This window comes from Dunckerocampus dactyliophorus, chromosome 21 (assembly GCF_027744805.1).
Source record: "Dunckerocampus dactyliophorus isolate RoL2022-P2 chromosome 21, RoL_Ddac_1.1, whole genome shotgun sequence".
NCBI classification, from domain to species: domain Eukaryota; kingdom Metazoa; phylum Chordata; class Actinopteri; order Syngnathiformes; family Syngnathidae; genus Dunckerocampus; species Dunckerocampus dactyliophorus.
The window spans coordinates 12,126,194-12,147,431 of NC_072839.1; the positions used below are offsets into that span (position 1 = coordinate 12,126,194).

At 40.7% G+C, this 21,238-nt stretch overlaps 2 protein-coding genes across 4 annotated transcripts; one reads left to right on the plus strand and one right to left on the minus strand.

The window, feature by feature from the left end:
* Positions 1-495: 495 nt before the first annotated feature.
* Positions 496-11,403, minus strand: tram1 (translocation associated membrane protein 1). Of its 2 annotated transcripts, none has more exons than XM_054766181.1 (11): positions 11,087-11,403; positions 8,891-8,954; positions 7,317-7,429; positions 7,104-7,220; positions 6,380-6,438; positions 6,192-6,276; positions 3,228-3,298; positions 3,038-3,142; positions 2,790-2,933; positions 2,520-2,671; positions 496-1,346 (listed from the first exon to the last, which is right to left on the minus strand). In XM_054766181.1, the coding sequence occupies exons 1-11, from the start codon at positions 11,207-11,209 to the stop codon at positions 1,276-1,278; spliced, it is 1,104 nt and encodes a 367-aa protein (XP_054622156.1). In that variant the 5' UTR covers positions 11,210-11,403; the 3' UTR covers positions 496-1,275. The 2 variants fall into 2 exon arrangements, with proteins under 2 accessions (XP_054622156.1, XP_054622155.1); XM_054766180.1 differs by having other exon boundaries at positions 7,317-7,435; positions 11,087-11,402.
* Positions 11,404-12,539: 1,136 nt separating this feature from the next.
* On the plus strand, positions 12,540-16,589 carry xkr9 (XK, Kell blood group complex subunit-related family, member 9). 2 transcript variants are annotated; one of them, XM_054765760.1, is made up of 4 exons: positions 12,540-12,643; positions 12,798-13,192; positions 14,781-14,989; positions 15,727-16,589. In XM_054765760.1, exons 2-4 carry the CDS (start codon positions 12,879-12,881, stop codon positions 16,350-16,352), a joined length of 1,149 nt encoding a protein of 382 aa, XP_054621735.1. In that variant the 5' UTR covers positions 12,540-12,643; positions 12,798-12,878; the 3' UTR covers positions 16,353-16,589. The 2 variants fall into 2 exon arrangements, with proteins under 2 accessions (XP_054621735.1, XP_054621737.1); XM_054765762.1 differs by having other exon boundaries at positions 12,798-12,982.
* Positions 16,590-21,238: the final 4,649 nt, after the last annotated feature.

The window sequence follows — 21,238 nt, forward strand, 5'->3', positions numbered from 1 at the left end:
AAATAAATAGCATGAATAAGTAGTGTAGTAAGTGCGTCCGGTATTTGTATTTCTTTTAATCATTCAGTCATGCGGTACAGTATTTAAATATATATATTTTATACACCAAAATAGACTATTTAAGTTTCGTTAGTGGTGCAAACGGAACATTTTAAAAAGTATAATGGTGCGACTCAAATGAAGAAATATTTCGTCAATGGCTGTGGTTAAAATGTGGCTCATTTGGCTGTTCAAAATAAAGATTATAACTAAATATTTATGAACCAAACAATTAGCTTTAAAGCAATATACTAGGAAAAAAAATTATAAAAAAACTATATTCCAAATTTGCAGTTTTGCTAAGAGTAAATATTTTCCAGTAAAACAAATGTTTAGTAAATGTATGTGGACTATTTTGATAAAAGAATGTTTACAAAAATCACATTGTCTGTCGCCAAGGTAACACTCACCTCTAGCTATTGTGGTGCGTTTTATGTCAACAAAATAGCAGACATCAACAGTCAATCTGGTTTATTTGGCACAATCAAAAGGAAATCCATCCATGCTTTTACATCAAATCCCTCTTTTTTTGTTTTTAATGCAATAATAGAACTGCAGCATGTGCTCATGACACAGAACGTGTTGCTCCCTGTAATTACAGAACCTTTATAAACTCTTCCAATGGGGAGCCCACTTAACAGCCATACGATGATGTAGACTGCTGCTTATCAACGCCACTGCGTGACCCATGATTTAAAAAAAAAAAATACTTGCACGATCTGTGGTTTCAGTGAAGTGGTCTTTGCTTTGCTACAACGGAGAGACAAAGCTACAGGTGGTTAGATTACACTGGACGTTAGCTAACCCAACGGTGTTTAAGCTGTACACTGGCAGTTATAAATACACAGAAGGGAAAAAATAAACTATAAAGTACTAGATGGAGCAGACATGGGGGCGCATCAAAAGACACATTTTTAAAATTTTAAAATTACACACCCTGTACAAAACCATCTGTGGCAATAGGCACTTCTTAAATAAGTTTTTTTTTTTTTTTTAATACAGTATAGTTTATTCCAGAATTTCTGTTTTCTTTTCAAAATGGCACAGCAGAGCACCGAATCTTAAACCGAAGTGGTGACGCCCTCCTCGCCTTCCTAGTAGCTGTGATGTCCGCTGAGTGAAAGCTGAAAATGCATAAATCGATGGCGGCCGAGAAACGTCTCATCTCATGTCGGATACCACCAAGGAGGCACAGGGTTGGGGGCGGGCGAGAGGGAGGCAGGGTGGGAGATTCTCTTAAGACGACTTCTCCTTTCTTGATCTTGGTGAATCAGCTGCATGGGCGTTGACTCCGTTTACACCATTGGCTAAACAAAGAACACCAGGTTACATAACTTGTTAACGCAGTCACACTTACCTATTAACCCCATGTATCATCAGCATGAGCATGTGACCACGTTCAACCATCAATTGGAAAATAGGTTGTTAATGAACTGCGCGCCGATAAAAGTGGGACAAAGTACAGCCTGAATTCACACACACTTATTGGGACATATTGGGCTTATTTAGGTTGTCGTTCTGTACAATAATTCCACAATAAAATGCTCTTTCAGGCTTAACATTGGACTTTTATGTAAACAGATTACATGAATTTACCCCAAAGTTATTGCTGCTTAGTCCACTTTCAGACAGAACTGCATTTTTGCCCTTTTTTTCAAGTAAAATGTCCATTTTTTTGGCGGGTGATTTAGCTCATTTCCCCTTCGTCATTGCTTGTTTTTATAGTTTCACTCCTTTATTATTATAGAATAAATTATTCTTAGTTTTAGACTTTTTTTTTTAATTTAAGTGTTTTTTTTAAATTTGATTTGTTTCCAGTTTGTACAAAAAAACCCCCCTTGTATTTATGATATTATTTATCATTTTACTGGATATTTATTTTTTAATATTCCTCCCTTTCTTTTCTCCAATTATAATGCATTTTATTTGGAGGTTAAACAGAATACATATATAATTTTGAATATTTTTATATAATATATATTTTGGAAACAGTATTGCTAGTACTTTATTATTATTATTATAGATTCAATGTACATTCAATTCCCCCCCAAATTCTATTTATGTTCATTTAGCATTGTGTTTATTTATTGTTGTTAATTATTTAAATAACTTTTACATCACATTCATTATTCTGTTATATTATTATATAACATATGATTTATATTATATAATATTTTTATAATATTATATAAAAATATTTTATATAATATTTACATAATATATTATGATAATATATTGTATATACATCAGTAAATGTTTATTGCATTTTTTGGTAAATTAAATTCATCCATTGCTCCTCAGTCCAATGTAATTTTTTTTTAAAATAACTTTTAAAAACAATGATACGCACTATAATATATTTTCTATATTTTAATATATCGTTTTATTATTATTATTATTTTTTTTTTAACCAACTGTTTAATGTTTTTTTTTTCTTGTAATCTTGTACTTATTTATGTAATCCTTTATGGGTGCCTTGCCTTTATCTTTCTTTGATTTGCTCTTGGAGGGTACTTGTTTCTTTTTCAAGGTCTGAGCTTGAGCGGTCTCCCTCCACCGGCGCAGCTGGAAATTGATAAATTTCCACATCATGAAGGCCTGAGTCAGGCACACGGCGGCCAGGACAGTTATCCTGGGAGGGAGAGGAAACAGATAAAGAATAAGGGAGTTTTAGTGTTAATTTGGAGATGGTGGAAGTGTTGTTCTACGAGTGCTGATAATTCGGCTCTTGTCCGGGATCACGTACTTACCTCACAAAAAGAATGTTAAAGTTTCCGGCGGCCAAATCAAAGCCTTGATTCTCGGCGTTGGCGAGGCCAAAACCCACAGTGAGGACGGACAGAGACAGGGTGAGCAGCCGTCCCAGCACAAACAGCACTGCCCACACGGTGAAACTGAAGGACGAGAGGATAAATGAGTCCATCTTCCAAGACAGAGGCTGCACTTTGGACACATCTTTTACGAGGTGTGACATTTGAGAACTTCAGAGTGATCTCACCCCATTTGTCTGTTCTCATTACTGAAATAGACGAGGCGGGAAACGTGGAAGAGGAGCTCCACAAAGTAGTGCAGCACCAGCAGGACCAGGCCCAGGCGGTTCAGACTGCAGGGAAGAAGAAATAACAGGACAGGAACGTTACGTAAACGCAAAAAAGGGCAGCATCGGCTCTTGCTTTCCAGACTCTTACTTGAGGATGTAGGCGCCTGCGATGTGGACCAGGTAGAGGAAGATGTACACAAGCTGGCGTGGAATGTCCTCCTACACCGTAAACACAAACGGCAAAATATTTACACAACATGGCCCAGAATTGGGAAAGCTGGGATTCTTTGGAAACAATGCTGCAGAACCAAGGAAGTGCGACAGGAAATAACTACAGGCTCCAAGACGTCATCTCAGTGTTGGCCCACACGTACAGTGCACTTACAAGACGAAAGTCAGTGTTTTGCAAGTCTCAAGGCGTGCAAGTCCAAGTCAAGTCTCAAGCCAAACAAGATAGTCAGTTCGAGCCAATTTATAGGCTTGAAATGTTTGAGTCATAAGTAATGTTATATATCACGTTTTCAAGGTAAAAGTTCAATCATCATTTATATGTATTTATATGCATTTAGAATTGTTTTCTGCATGTAAAACTATTTAAAAAAACGTGTTTTGTGGTAAGATTTGATGATGTTACGGAGTGCTAACGTGCACATTGCTTCATTGGTGCACAACCTCAAGTTAATTCATGCCTGCAAACAGCGATGTTATAATCTTCTAAAAAAAAAAACAACCCCAGGCTCGTACTGGTGAATGGTGGGTTGGTATTCATTTTGTGCTTTTAATTTGATGTTGTTCCTGTCTGTTCCTTTTACACAATACATATTATAAATTAGATCGCTATAATGTACGCACTGCGACTACTTGTATCCATTCTTGTCTTAAGACACAGCAAGCTACGGAGCATGTGCGACAATCCTTTCCCGGGCAGCCCAGGCTGCTAGTGTTGCCCTACCTGGTGCATATCTCTTCAATCGATCGATCGATCTAAGACTTTATGGCTGATTCTTATGGATCCTACTGATGCAGTCGTAGCTCTCGCTTGTCAAAACGGATACACAGTCACATCGGTTTGTCGCTCACAACCCTTTACACATCTGGTACCTGCATTTACCAAACATAAATCTATATCACCAAGCAAAACAAATTGTCATGAACATAAATATTCAAATGAATTTGATCCTGCAGTGCAAAAAGGTTAATATAAAACAATGTCATTTAAATAACACCGTAGCTGGTTCTCGTAGCTTCTCGACACTCTCCTGCAGGCTTTCCAGTGTTTGTCACTCTTATCTCTCACTTCGATATGCATTTGACTTAGTCAATGTGAAGTCCTTGTTTTTTTTTTCTGCATTCACGGCACATTTCGTCTTCCTCTTTCTGCATCATCTCACTGCTTTTCATTACTCTTGGCTGTTTTGCTTTCATATTGTCTATTTCTTGGTGGTTTTCTTTCCTTCTCCTCTGAAGGTGGTTCGTTTTCCTTTTTGTCATCCTCAAAGTACTGCACATACCTCATCCTTGCTCCTTTGACGCTTCATCAACTGCGCTCTGCACCCTGAACCAGGACTCCTCTCCTGCAAGCCTCACAGTGCTGCATACTCTGCTCTGTCACTGACAAATTCATCCAGCTGGCAACTGTAAACAAAATCTTGGAACTCTGTCTTTGCCATCCGGCAGTTCATTTACTTATGGCGGCCCATCGCTAATAAATTTGGACCACCACAGATAAGATTTGGCGAAAAACCGATGTTGCCAACATCAGAAGACTCTCCTGACACCTCTCCTAGCCAGGCCCTGAACTGGGGGGGGTCAACCTTCCACTCCGCTTGACTTTGGCCTGTCTTCCTGTCACTGTCACTCACTCCTATAATAAAAAGGACAACACACATTTGAAACTGTCTGTTACTGGTCATTTCATCAACCTGTCAAAGCCTCTGCATTGTATTTGATGGTTAAAAATGGGACAGGAACGTTACGTAAACGCAAAAAAGGATCAGATCACATCCAACAGTGGAAATAAATGCCAGCGGTTCAAATCATCACTCCCTGCTTTTGTCATTGTAAGGGTGCTCCACTGCCTTGTGGTCTTTGTGTGCATCTCACTGTGTTGACAACTACTTTCATTGGACATTAACAAGCTTAAATCTAAATGGGAAGTCGTTAATCTCTCAATTCTAAAGGAATACTGTGTGAAACGTGGCCTGTTTACTGTTCCTACCGGTTGTAGTCGACAGTGGTATAGAACTACACTCCATCACAAGCCTCTTTCGCATAGAAATGCAGTAATCCCTCGTTTATTGCGGTTAACTGGTTCCAGAGCTGACGGCGATAAATGAATTTCCGCACAGTAGCAGTCCTAAATTGAATATTTTCGTAGTTAAAGTATAAAAAAACCTGTTTACAACCTTCTAAATAAGGTAAATAACATTATTTGGGCCCTCTAAACATGAAATAATACCCCTATAGTCACCTTTACACTCGTATTACCCCAACGTATGGCACCCTGTTAGAGCTCTATCGTTATATTACGACCAATAAATAACCTGCACTGCTCACAGGATCCTACAGGACCCCGAACACGCACCACACTCTGCGTCTGAGTGGCTCCCATCAGGTCATACGCAAAGATGTCCACGATGCAGAACACAAAGGAGGGCAACCTTTGTCTGCACAGCAGTCCAGCTTCTGAACTCTGAGCCCTGAACTCTGCATAAATTAGGCAAAAAACCCTGCACAATTTGCTTAAATGTGTTTTTTGTTGTAGGTTTTTATTTTTTTTTTTAAACTAATAATAGCCTGTATTCAAAGATATACATTTTAATGAAAAACCTTAATAGAATGAAGCATGAAATGGTGAGGGACAACTGTACATTAAAATAGCCACATTTGACACAGCATCCCACTAACAGATCAGTAGATGGATTTGCCTTCCACTACTACCGTCCCACTTTTATGACAGCTCCGTTACTACCGCTGAGGCCGGAAAATGGGGGTTTCATTAAGCTGCGCACAGTAAGAGGCGCATTATTATCTTTAAGGCCCAAATTCTGATACATCTCTCACACTGGATCTCATCAGTGTGTGCGGGTGTGCCCAATGTTGTGGCCGTTACCTTTTTTGTCTTCTGGAAGTAGAGCTCGGGGAGGGCGTGAAGCCAGTAGCCAATCTGACAAATGTAGTAGAACTTCATCTGGAACCTGGGGCGACAATAATAAATTGAAATTTGGAAGGCTTGCTTGATGAAGACTTTTGGTTTTTGTTTTTTTAGATGTGTGTGTGCGTGTGTGTGTGACTACTTACGGCATCAGCGTGTGGGGGTAACCTTCCCACAGGGACACTGGGTTGGACAGGAAGTTCTCCTGTGACATGGACATGTTTATTTTCATATTCAAGTTCAATTTAAAAGTACCCTGGGTATTGCGAGCTCGCGTCGCCCGGCACTATCCATTCACTTCGCTGACCAAACACCCCAGCAAGTGCCAACCGCCGGGACGAACCTCCCACAGCACATCCACACTGGAACTGTGGCATTCGGCTTAGAAACTTATCGCTTTTGTGCTTTCATTCATATTAGCGTTTACTAGCTAGCACTCAGTGTATTCAATCAATAAGTAGCTAGCCCCCGCCTCCGCGTACTGTGACAAAGATGCTGAATGGCTCATTCTTTCCCTTAATGTGACTATACATCCAATGTGCTCGGATACAAGCAGAGTGAACCCTCTGTCATCCAGCCTGTGTGCTACAGCAAGACGAGGAAACGGAAAAGGCACAAGTACATGTCGTACATGACGATTTATCGAGCCGTCAAAATGATTAACCTCATTTTTTTTTCTAGTGCTCGATTAATCATTTTATCGATTATCGTGACAGGCCTACATCTTTGCATTTCCTGTTTATAGACATAATGACCAAAAAGGCTTTGCAGCTTGAAGTCATTATTAATGTAATAATTGGACTGCGCTTGTATAGAAAGCCGGACAAAGTGTAGTTTACAAGCTGAGGAAGGTGACAAAAATGTACTCACAGAGAGGAGGATGCTCGTGCCCCAACCGAAGGAGAACAAGTAGAAAGCGCTGAGCTGACCCGACTCGTTGAACTTGCTGTGTTTGGTTTTGGAGAAGTGCTTCTTTCTGTTAATTTTCTGTGCCAAAGAGCAGTTAGCCATCAATGCGGATTAGCAGAATTACAAAGCACGCATCAAATGCAGAATATGAAATGTGTGTGAAGTGTGACTTACATCCAGCACGTACTCCTGGATGATGGCGTGCATGATGATGGCCACCAGCATGTAGAAAAAGATGGTGGCCAAATCTTTGAAACCGTGGTGGAAGTGGTTCACAGCTGTCTCTTCTGGCCCTTTCATAACACACCGATTATAGTCAAGTCATCACAGGAAGCAACTATTGCATATATGCCGACATGATGAGCCACTGATTATAAAGAAGGAAAGTACTTTCCATAAGGTCCTTTCTGTACAGCTACATTCTATTCATACGACATGAGCGGAGAAATACTGTACGACGTCAGTATGCCACACACACACAACACTAAAAACTGGTATCACTATGTCAGGGGTGTCCAAGTGCGGCCTGGGGGCCATTTGCGGCCAGCTGCTGTTTTTTTTTTTTTTACTGGCCCGCAGCACAAGAAACTAAAAACAAAAATTGCAAAAATGGGAAATAATCAGCAATAAATTTATTTCTTTTAAGATATGAGAAAATAGTTGTAATCTAACAAAACAAAGTCGTATATTTATGAGAATAACGTAATATGGGGGGAAATTCCCCCCCCAAAAAAGTCGTAATATTATGAAAGTTGTCATTTTTGGAAAATTAGGTTGAGGAAAAAGTGAAAGAATAAAGTGAAAATATTATGGGCATAAAGACATTATGAGAAGAAAATCTACATGAACAAAGTTGAAATATGTGGAACAAAAACAACAAAAATTGAAAGAAAAAAAAAAAAGTATTCTACCCCCCCCATAAAGTTGCAAAAAACGAGCCTAGAAGTAAACAGGTAATGAAACACGACATCACCTGACTGCTTTGACCGTCCAACACGGGCCAGTCAGGCTTCTTCAGGTGGACAAAGACTTTTTTTTTTTTTTTTTTTTTTTTTTTTTTTTGAATGGGACACAATATTTGTTGTGTATGTAGTAAACAGTAACTGCCTGAGGCTTTGCAGGTCAGTAATTGTTAGAATAATTATATTAACTACATTTATCTTTGTTGTTTTCTAAATGTGCACAGTTTTTGGTTCAGTACATGTTTAAATTTGTATTTTTTTAATTCCTACACTGATTCCTATGCTGAGAAATACCTTTACAGTCCCACATGTGGGGCTGTATCGAGGAAAAAAACGCAAATGTATGTAAAAAATACTAGAAAATACCCTGCACTCCTACGGGTTATTAATGCCTGTCCCAAATAAACCACACCATTACCATATAAGCTCCTGTCTGTTCTAAACGTTATACAATGAAGCTTTTGTATCAGTTTAGAAAGCTTTGCACAAGAATCACAAGGGCACTTTCAGCACAGCCTGTATATTTAAATGCCTCTCATTAGGTACAATCTGTAAATAAGTTACAGAGACGGCGGAGGCCTCCATGATAGGACTCTAACTGCACAAGCTGGGGGAGGCGGAGAGTCGGCTCATCGGTATCTAAAAGTTGGCACAGGACTTGTTGACCTTAAAACGAGCTGGACTTGTGATACGACTCAGCCCAAAAATGTGCAACCTCGCCACAAGAGAATAAAGACGAGGTTAAATTAGTGGAAAAGATGCTGTTAAATTGCTCAGTGGGCTTACCGTTTGTAGAGAGGGTGACATTGTACTGGACGGTGATGAACAACACCGCAAACTTCGATGTGACCTGTGAATGTGGATATGCAAAACAAAAAACATTATTTTATTGTTATTTTTACTTCTAATATACTAGTGCATCTAGAGCCTGTTCTAGAGCCTGTTCTAGAGTAATGCAGAGCAGGAGAGCGCCCCATTTTTAACCCAAATAATTCATATTGTGTCCAAATATGTAGCTGCAACCTAACATTAATATTGGAAAATCATAACCTGACGTTTGCAGATCATTGTTTAAGTAGTACTACTACTAGTTCTCAAGGCAGTGGTGTGCAATGTGTGGCCTGGGGGTTATTTGCGGCCCACACCTAGTTTCTTGTAGCCCCGTGGCACATTCTACAGATAATTTAAGGATGGCCTGCATTTGAACGCTCAGAAAAAAAAGAAAAACTGGCCTGTGACTTTTGGATGATTTTGGTGTGGCCTGTCATGATTGACACAACATACGTAATATATCAGACACTGGTGGCGGGTATTTCTCACTTCTGGGGGGCAGGTCATGACTTTTTTTTTTCTTCATGCTGCCTTGGTAAGTATTTCAGTATGTTAAAGCCCTAAAATAATAATAGCAAAGAATAATACATTTCTAGAGAGTCTCTGTCACTAGTGTCACAGAGCTGAGATGTAAGCTATCTATATAAATCGGGGGGTGTCCAAACCTTTCCCAGCGAGGGATGCATACTGACAAATCAAAGGGATCATGCAGGGACCACGTTTACATTTTTTTTTTTAAACCAACCCATGAAGATATGTGGAGATGCTTTTATATTTAAATTAAAACAAAAAACAGTCTGCATCTCAGCTTTGTGTTACCAGAGACAAAGCGTATTATTAGTATGAACTTTTCTTTCTTTACATTACTTTTTTTTTTGCTATTTTTTACAAACATTTCAACTTTTTTCCCTCATAACATGACTTTCTTCATATTTTGACTTTATAATCATAATATATTTCCCAAACCTAATTTTCCAAAAATTGAAACTTAATTTTTTTCCTCATATTACTACTTTTTACCTACAACTTTCAACTTTTTGATATATTTTTCTCTTAATATTTTGACTTTACTGTCTTAATATTTCATCTTGTTTCCTGTAAAATTGCTGCTCTTTCCCCCCACATTTTTGCTGTTTTTTTCTTTTTTTCTTGTTTAGTCGTATTTTTAGAATGTGGAGAGAGCCAAAAAAAAAAAAAAAAAAAAAAAAAAAAATCAGGTAAAAAAAAATCAAAAGCAGCCCCCCAGTCGCACTTTGGACACCCCTAATTTAAATACATTTGCTTAATATATTATATCCTACGTTGGTTTGATTTTTGCGTATTTAATGAATCAAATTAGATTGGGACTATTAAAGTGGCTTCCTCATGGTTGCATTTTTCTATGCGGGGTAAAAAAAAAAAAGACGACAGCGCTGACTTAAAGGCACGAAAAATCTCAAAGTGAAACAAATGATCGAAAACTGGCATGGCGGTGCGTTCAAGGAGCTTGTTTAATTTGAAAAAACAAAACAGGAAGTAGATTTTTATTGCGACAGACGGCGCCGCTTTTCAGAGATGATGTTTTCTAATTAAACTATGGCGTTTAAACTCTATATTTTGGTGCTCATGGGGAGAAATACATGCTATTTAGCTATTTGGTTTTATTTAGCTAAGTAGAAAAGGGGGGAAAAAAACTTGGGGTTCGTGTGGCGTCAGACTGACGGCAGCCCTCTTCAGCCTCGGATTGCCACGTAACACATCCAATGTTACATGCAAACTACCTAAACCGAGGTTGACTCAATCAATAATCACTTGTATCGATAGGTTGCAAATAACCAGCAGTTTATTCATTCTATCACACTGTGCGGCGTGTCAGATAACTTTTTTGATGCGCCTGTAGGCAATTTGATGTGGGGACTTGAAGAGCACCCAGGGGCAAAGTACTGAAATATACTTTTAACACTTTTTTTGTAGATTTGAAATAGATAGAAGGTAGCAGCGTGCTTCAGGAAAGTTTGTAAGGAGGAAGTAGCGCGAAGAAAAGGGAGCAGAGAGCCATGCCAGGCGGCTAGCTGGCTGGCTGGCATGGCTGGTGAAAGAGAGCAGCCTCCACCGCTGGACTGCTGCACCTCCCGCACATTTGAAGCCATTCAACATGTGTACTGCATTTACCTCAAACATCAAGCCGAGAAGGAACACCATAGCAACGCAGGAAACTATATCTGCATGGTTCTGGATCACAAACTCATGGCTCATCATCGGCGGGCTCTTGTTGCTCTTCTTTCGGATCCCCATGTCGGCACGATTCGGTGCTACGTTCAGGGCAACTGTAAGTGGTTTCTTTTCGGTGAATTTATCCTTCTATATGTGAGCGCTTGAGGTTCCCTCCTGTTTGCGAGAAGCACGGCTAGGACCAGGGGGCGATTAAATGGCGTGTCACTCTTCTGCTTAGTGGGAGGGTCCACGGAAGAGTGGGGCGCTGCGTTCAGACAACGACACGTTTCGTGGGAAACACAGGAGGCAGCTGACGTGCTCTGTCGCCACCTGGAGGATTGGAGTGTATTTGCAGGTTCCTATTGTGAGGAAAGCACATTCGCAAATAAATGCATCGTACTGGGGGGTTCAGTACTACTACTATTATTACTAACACTACTGCTGCTAATAATAATGACAAGAATTCAATCATAACAATCATAATGATAATAATAGCTGTAATGCTCCGCATGGCAATTTGGACATTAATTCAATAGAAAAATGGTGGCTGTATAATAATGATAACATGGGAATGGTATAGCTCATTTTGATGATGAATATTTTTATATTTGCACAATTCAACATGTCAGAAAAGCCGTAGGGAAAAGCAATTACTGATAATAGCATTTCCTCATAGAAGAGAAGGGCGAAAGAAACGAAACAAGGAAACAATAGATCAAGATCAGGAAACGACATCGATGAATCGACAAATGCAGGCGTGAATGCCAACAGACGGATTAACATGAAGAAATACAAGAATATGTACTATAACTTAATTGAATAATGAATGTATGCAAGAATAAATGACAATATGATTGTTGTCTTTTCAACTGCTTGAGTTTATAGTCAGAATTTTACTCAATCATACTGATCCGCTGCTACGAAGTTTTTCATTTAGTAAAGATGTTTATTTGTATTTGCTGAATTTTCCTCTTGTTAAAAAATATACATTTTTAGGGAGAAGCTTATTAAAATAATTATAAAAAAGTATTAGGCCTCAAAGTAAATTCAAGGGGCTGGCATCATAACTAAACTTACTTGCATGTTTACTCAATGCTGTGTTGTCGAGAATGGAACAACGTTGTTTAAAGAGTTTTTACAAGGTTTGCCCTTTATCAGTGATCATGTGATTTCAGCTGAAGTCACTCCCAGAGTCAGCACCCTAAACCCTGAGAGGAAAAACACAGACACACACACACACACACCTAAAATGTACACGCCACACTCATCTCCTTTCATTCACCTAAACTGAAACTAAAACATTTGCTAAACTTTTCATTAGTGATGTCATCCATTCATAATAATAACAAAGTAGGAGAGATCATGTGAAGACTCTGCCCAGGGAACGCCTGCATGTGCACGTGTCTTATGTAATAACCTCCTTACTCAGTGTCGCTGAGGTGGACCTTGTCGGAAGTCGTAAGGAAGAGGACAGGAGAGCTGCTGTCTGGGACGTCCAGTGGGTGAAACATGAAGGTGAGTTGCTGTTTAAAAATTGGGGCTTATTTCCCAGCTATGAATTATCATTAATAATAATTGCCAACACTACTCAGTGCAAATATTTTATCAGGGCTCCACATAGAAAGAAGTTGATGTCAGCATGATTCTTTTACCTTACATGGCTGCATAGGTCGGGACTGTTAATGGATGGCCAGGAGAGAAGTGACCCCCGTGTGGAAGTCCTTTGCTGCAGCTCACAACTGACTCCAAGATGCTTCAAAACATTCAGTACACGAAACTGCGATGGTTGCTAACCATTGGTGGACTACTCTTGTACATTGCGGACATCTGGACAGATCTGGCACTCTCCGTGAAGTACGTTCTCGACGAACGTTATATATTGTCAGCACTGACTTTGGGGTTTGTTCTGGTCGGGATGCTTGTGACTCAGACTTTCAGCTATGCCTGGTACAAGGATGACATCAATGATGTGTTCATAAACCCTCAAGGAATAGCGACAATATCAGGAATATCCAAATGTGGGCTTGCTGTCTTCCATTTGTGTGGTGCAGGTATTTTCACCAGGTAATTTCATTACTATTGATAATAGTTTGGATACTTTATAACAAAATATCACAGCAGCTAAAGCATGCATAGGGGAGCGAACATAGGGAGTGTCGGGACTGCATGTCCCTCTTGTATGGTATTCTAACAATGCTTCGATTACGCAAACAGGTAGAACCACACTGAGGTTCAATTTTTCCTGTCGTATTGTCGGGTGCCATTGTCTGCACATAGAAAAAATAGACTACTAGTCATTTTATCAAGTAATCTTGTAGTTTATAATACTCCATGCTCAGGTCTTAACTTAAAACAAGTTCTTACAGACTCAGTCTTACCGTAGTTTGAGGGTTTTGACTAGTGTTCTACAATTGATTTGGTATGCAGTGGGGGAATTCACGAGCTGATCCCCTGCTGATTTTGTAAGTTTACCTGTAATTTTTAGACAGAACGTAAAAATATAAAATACAAATATATTGCATAAAGGTTATAAGTTATTTTGTATTGGATTGAGTGAAATAAGTATTTGATCCCCAAGCAAAAAGTGGCTTCATACATACTTTGGTTTTTTTTTTAGTGGTTGGTCCCTGGATTTCGGTCCACTCTTCTTTACAGTTTCTCTCCAAATCCTGAAGGTTTTTAGGCGGTCGCTCGGCAAGTTTTTGTTCCCTCCACTGATTTTTTTTATGGGATGAAGATCCGCAGACTGGCTTGGTCACCCCAGGATCTTCAGTAAATGTGCTTCCCATTGAGCCACTATATTGTTGCCCTAGCAATATATTTATATATTTTGGGTCACTGTCATGTCAGATACCCATTCATAGCTACAGGAAGGTTGCACTGTTTATCAGTCCATCAATGTCATCCTGTACCTTTAGCAGAAAAACAGTCGTCTCTTTCTCACCAAGCTTCTTGCTGAAGGGACAGGACTAATATGGGCGCTTCATGGGTAAAGAATATGGGGTTCAGAATTGTTGCCGGTTGGTTGGGGATCAAATAATTATTTCACAAAATGAAATTAAAAATATTTAGAATATCCATCTATCTTGTCCCACTTATCCAAGGTTGGGTCAAGGAGGCAGCAGCCTAAGCAGGGAAGACCAGGCCTCCCTCTCCCCAGGCTACTTCGTCCAACTCATCCCGGTGGATCCCGAGGTGTTCCCAGGCCAGTTAGGACACATAGTCTCTCCAACATGTCTTGGGTCTTCCCCGAGGCCTCCTACCATTTGGACGTGCCCTGAACACCTCCCCAGGGAGGCGTCCGGGAGGCATCCTGCTCAGAAGCCCGAGCCACCTCATCTGGCTCTTCTCAGTGCGGTTCTACTCTGAATTTCGGATGACAATGCTTCTCACCTTATCTCTAAGGGAGAGCCCAGCCACCCTACGGAGAAAACTCATTTTGGCTGCTTCTACCTGCGGTGTATTTATTTGTATTGATTTTTGACTTGATATTCTCTCTCTTTATGTTAAAACATCTCTACCATAAAAAGCATGTCATGTCCGGTGGTAAATTTACAAAATCAGCAAGGGATGAACTAATGATCCCCCACCCTGTATCTGTGATCAATATGATGCCAAGTATTCATTTTCATCATTTTCCTCTTGTTTTTAGGTACTACCACCTGCTCAAAAATGGGTTCCGTGTGGTTTGGACCAATTCCTCCAAAGAGGAAGAGACAAAGGAAGTGCACCATCGTCTGTTTTGCCAAGCCACCGACCTCAGCATGCTCAAACTATTTGAGGCTTTTTTGGAGAGTGCACCCCAACTTCTACTCCAGATCTACATAGCTCTGCACCATGGCGACACCTCCATCATACAGTGTAGGTGTCAGACATGTGTCTATAGAAATCATGTCATGGGAGCCCTTAGTGTTGTAGTACTTGAGATTGTTCTTGGTCACAAGACAACTTTTAGAGGGTCTCATCTTGGATTTGCCCTGCCTTGTTTTGTTCTTGACTCATTCTTATAGTCTTGGTCTGATGGTTTCACATTTCCTCTGTCTTGTTCTTGACTCTGTCTCAACTGAAAAGTCACTTTGTTGACTTGGAAGAGCTCCAAGTCTTGGTCTTGATGTGTTCTCGACTTCTCAGTGGGTTGGTCCTGACATGGTCTTAACTCCTCAAAATCCTGATTTGGTGTCACGTTCCCTTGGTCTTGTTCTTGACTCTGTCTCAACTGAAAAGTCACTGCCTTGACTTGGAAGACTTCAAGATCTTGGTCTTGATGTTGTCTCAACTCGTGGGAGACTTGGTCTTAACTCCTTAAAGTCTTGGTCTTGACTCTGTCTCAACTCCTCAGCCCTGGTCTAGACTTGGTCTTAACCCCCCAAAAGTCTGGATCTTGATTTGGTCTTTATACCTCAAAGTCTTTGACTAAAAGACCTCTTAGTCTTAGTTTTGACTTAGTCTTAACTCCTTAGAGTCTTGATCTTGACTTGGTCTCGTTCTACTTGGACTACCACACTGGCAGTGCCGTTCTAATCAAGTTTACCGCAATTGGTATTGGCAGTTGTAATCTACAACAAACATCTATGAGGGTCCTGTCTGCTGTCTTTCAGATTTGTCTATGGTCCTGTCCTGTTTTAACATCGCCTGGGCCCTGGTGGACTATCGGCGCTGCCTGCGGAGGTCCCTCCCCCACGTCACGGAGATGCCCTCTGGACTCCCCACTGCGATTTACCTGCTCTACAAGCTCTGCACCATCAGCAGCCACGTCCTCAGCTACAGCCTCCTCCTGATGCTCAGCCCCTACAGCGTGATCGCCTTGGCCATCTTGTGGCTGCTGGCGACAACGTGGTCACACCTGCTTCAAACCCACTTCTGCTCAACCAGAAGTCACGAGATGCTCTACCGGGCCGTGGTGGGGTTCATACTGACGTTCACCTTCTTTAACGTGAAAGGTCAGGGCACCAGAGTAGCCATGATAGTCTATTACTTTCTCTACTCTCTTATCAACATGACAACACCGTTACTATTGCTTTTGCTGATGCCTGAGGTGCAGACGGCCACGTTCTTTCTTGGCATCACAGGATTAATTTTTGGAAACTCCGTGCTGGGGCTGGTGTTTTTGGTGCTGTACTACCTCCACCTGCACCCCAGGGAGAAGAAGCGTGAGGCCGACGAGGTGGACGGACTGAGAAAGGAAGCAGAGACTGGGAGGATAAGACACTTTTTGCAACCTTGATGAAGAATGGTCATAAATATATGATGTAATATAAGCTGCTGTTAGTTATCTCATGTCCTGAGGTTTCCATTATTATGCATGATGCAGTGAAGTGCAACCTATGGTACTTTGGATAGTATGTACAGTATATACAGTATGTATTCCATATTTATTGAATAATATATACACACTGGTATCAGTCTGCTGCTGCTCAGCCCAATATTCTCTTTCATTTGCATTTAAATTGTGGGCTACAAAAATAAAATGTTTTATGATTATTATATATCCATCCATCTTCTATGCCTCTTATCCTCACTAGGGTCACAGGTATGCTGGAGCCTATCCCAGCTAACTTTGGGCGAGAGATGGGGTCGCCAGCCAATCGCAGGGCACATATAGACAAAACAACCATTCACACTCACATTCATACCTATGGACAATTTAGAGTCTCCAATTACCCTAACATGCATGTTTTTGGAATGTGGGGAGAGAAAACCCACACACGCACGGGGAGAACATGCAAACTCCATACGGAGATGCCCAACGCAGATTCGAACCCAGATATTCCCAATCTCCCGTGTGGCCAACATGCGGCTCTATGTTTATATATATTATACATTTTTCATATTATTATCATATGATTTAAAATATGCGAAACCCACCCCGGATATGTTAAAACAATTTAATTGCAGTCCGTAATACAAAGTGAATGTTAAAGGCGCAATGTTTAAATTCATTTTTTTGCTCAAACTGCTGAGCCTACCCTGAGGTCCTGTGACACCTGCCTAGGAGAGGCACACCTCACACTTTGAAATGCATCTAAATCTCACAATATCAGCATTTATTTATTTATAGTCTTGTGTTCTAATGTTAAACAGCTTTGCCCTGTACTTTTGAGTTGTAATGCACCCATTCTCCACAGGGCGGCGGTATTGTCAATGTAATTTTCCTTTACAGGCTACGCAAGAGGCCTTTTGACTGCCACTGTCTGATAGATGTTTATTATTGTGATGATACCTTGTAGTTGGGAAAATAAATACCTTTTTACGGTGTAAAAACTAAGAATAACCATGAAAGGACAAAGCACCTATATTAGTTCTCCACATAGTTCTCCCTCTTCTGTGCTTTCTTTGGTCCAGAACAAATGCAGTGTTTGCCTGCCAAAAGTGCTTTTATTGGGGCAAGATACATGTGTCCCATGCTCCATAATGGACAATTTTGGCTGTGACTCACCTGAAAAGTTGCCGCCAGAGATCCATCACGATGCAGCGAGATGGAACAAGTGGAGTGAAGCATGCACCCCCGCCTCCTGCGGGGTAAAAGTAACTCTGGCGTCATTTCTGGCACAGAGAGCGTAATAGCCGCTAATCTCTCTCTCTGATCTTCACCCCAGAAGGAGTCGTCATCGCCGACAGTGAAAGATTTATCTCCGCTGTGGTAAAGATCCTCATTCTGCACAGGCAAGGACACGGGAATTGCAACTTAAAGTGCACAGACATTTAAAAACAAATCACTCAGTGTGCTCATGAACTATGGCCTCTCCGTAAGCATCACTATACCTTACTTTCATTTGGGGGGTGTGCAATCCACACAATAAATGCAGAGAGCCAGCCCGTTTTTCATTAAGGCTTCAAAGTGCATAGAAGCTATGATTAATGAAGGCCTGTAATGCTGCATGTCTTTAATTACCACACTCCTGCCGCTGCACCCCCAGCACCTTAGACGCATTAGCAATGACCTGCGCTCAGCTTCCATTCACTCGCAGAGAATTCCCTGAATTTGGAAAAAAAAAAGGGATCGAGGCACCATCCTTGCAATGGTATGGCAGCGTTAACATTTCTTTAATCACGGTGCATTGCTCAGCAGCTAAATGAGTTCAGGCAGTGACGGATTGGAGAGTGGGCTGAGGGTAATTACAACGAAGTGGGCTGGAGCGTAGGATTGCGTTACTCACACGGTTCTGTCAATACAAGCCTCAAGCAGCAAAGGAAACCATCCTATAGCCATCAAACAACAAAATAAACTACAGCGGAACGCCCCAAAAGTCGCACAATTTGCAGGAGTTTAACCGAAAATGTCAAAACCTCCCCCAAAAGTCAAACAAAAACCATCGTCACATGAGATGTCAGCAAGTCTCCTGAGACTTGTGAGCTCCGTAAGCATCAAAATTGATTAACTCCATAAGTGATGGCAAAGAGGAAAAATGTGATGATAACCATAGAACCAGAAATCGACCCTGCCTTAAAAGTTTTTCTACAAACTTGTTTTCCTCTTTAGCAAAAACAACAAAATGTGTTTGAGGCAGGCAGTGTTTGAGGCAGGCCTCCCCTAGGGGCCATTGGAGGACTGTAGCAGTTTGAGAAAAATAAATAAAAAAAAAACACGTTCTTTTTAGGGCAACAGTGGAACCTTTTTAAATTTAAATTTAGACAAGTATGTCTCTCCAAATGTAATGATAACCATAAAACGGAAACTGTAACCTTTCTCTTTTATATTATAATGATTTAATAATATAGAAAAAAAAACTGTGTAAAAAAAAAAGTGAAAATGGAAGACAGAAATGTACATTATTTTGTGGTGTCAAACTACAAGATAAATTGTGATTAATTAATTACAGTCCTATTTTTTTAATCAAATTTATCTAATTTGAATGTCTTTTTATTTTCTAATTATTTGAAGACTGACAAAAAAAAGAACACAGCAATATCCCCCCCCCCACATTGTTCGAGACGAAAGCTGCAGGTGCACTTGGGCCTACTCAAATTACAGGTATGTATAAATATTTGGATCTGCCACAATAATGTAATGAATTTAGATGAAAATACCTCCTAGTAAGGGGTTTTCCCAGCCATTTTTAGGTGAGATTAATTAGATCAATTAATTCCAGATCATAATTAATTAAGCTCTCATTTTTAAAAATCTCCTGACAGCATGATTAATATAAAGATATCAAAAATACAGTACTAAAATACTGCGCTAAAATAAGCTTTTTCTAACGACAATCTAACATTTTTATTTTGGTCAAGCTGCTGCTCCTCCCATGAAGTCTTTACCGAAATCTTTCATAGTGACGAGAAAGTATACAATACTTTTGTATAGTGTTTTATACAGTGCATGTCAAAAGAAGAAAAAGCACCCCGCCGTCGTCACTCAGCACTTCCTGCAGGGCCAGCAGGCCATCGATGAATGCTACGGATTAGCCAAAAACTCAAAGAGACAAACTGCAGACAAAGTAGAATTGATGGCTTCCACTGAGCTGCTCGGGGGGGACCAGGACATGACGCACAAGGAAAAACACGCTGGGGTTCTCCCGGACCAGGTTAATCAAGACAAGCTCAAAGATCTGTGTGTGTGTGTGTGTGTGTGTGTGTGCGTGTGATTGCAGCCTGACTACATTTTCCTGTGTGAACCCATCGCTCATTCATGATATGCAATTTTACGTTACATCCAGTCGGCAGGAGGTCAAATGCCCGTTTTCTTCATATTCCAGTGCAGTGTAAATAAACAGCAACAGTGTATAATCCATCATCCCGTGTGGTGTGGGAGTGTGCCCAATACAAACATGGCTTCTGTTTTCTGTCTGTATATATATAAGAATGTATATGTGTGTGTGTGTGTGTGTGTGTGTGTGTGGTCCTACGATGCACAGTAACCTTATGTTCCGTGATTGAGGCACAAAGGAGGATTACACCAACGGATTTGCACAGTCCTTGCTACAATGAGACACAACATTAGGTACACCTAATGATATGACGTATGCTCAGTTTTGCCTTTACGAATGCAATCATTGATGTTTTTTTTTTTAACATTTTACAGTACGTTTATTACCGCGCTTGCAGTTTGCCGTGGTGATGTAGTTCGATACAAATCTTGCAAAGCAACAACCCTGTTGATTTTGGATGACATCGGCAGCATGGAGAGATGCAGCAGTTTGAGAAAGCGTTATTTTCGGACTACAGAGGAACAGACTACTGCCAAACAAGTTTAAAGAGATACTGTATGTATAATAAAACGCAAAAGAACTCAAATGAGTCACTCTTAACAGACTCGTAATAGAACGTCTATGCAATATAATCACCTAGTGATGTTTTATAGGTACTGCAGTAATTAATAAGAGTTGTACAATAAACAGTATATACAATATACAGTAAACCCTCGTTTATCACGGTTAATTGGTTCCTTCTTGTGTGCAGCGGTTCAGGAGTAGTGAAACCCGCATCAGACCCTTTCTGATGTCATGGTTCTATGGTCTACTTTGCCAATCAGGATTATCAGTATCCAGGAAAAAAAAAATGAGGGGGTGTGCAGCACACAAGAGCGGGGCGGCTGTACGTGCTGCCCACTCCACGGCTTATCACCACTTTGACGATGTTCTGTTTCGGGCCCACGGATCTTGGAGTGGCGCAAAAGATGCCACGGCCGATTAGAGCGAGGGCCCGGCGTCTTTGATGGCGCTACGGTGAAATTTGTTATACATTAAGCCAGTGCTAATGTGATTATGGACATTGAGCCATTAAATCTACTGTAAAAATGCAGCCCGCGCCGGGTTTGAACTCGATACGGCGGAGAAATACGAGAGGTACTGTGAAAGATTAAAGATGCTTTGATGTCATATTTAACCCATCTGTACAGAACAGGGGGGAAATGTCCATAAAAACGACTTTTGGAGTGAGAGAGACAGGGCCCGTCCGTGTGAGAAATGGGATGGGTGTTTTTCTCTCTGGTGTCGTTACAGCGTTGGCGCGACGGGGGCTTGTCACAATTACCCCCTGAGGGCGTTTTATCAGGGCCATAAAGTCAAGCTCTGTGCGGTTCACCCCCTTCCACTTTTGCTATGGGCCACAAATGTTCCTTAGAACAATGCCCATAATGCCTTAGTAGAACTCTTTTTTTTTTGCTATACCACA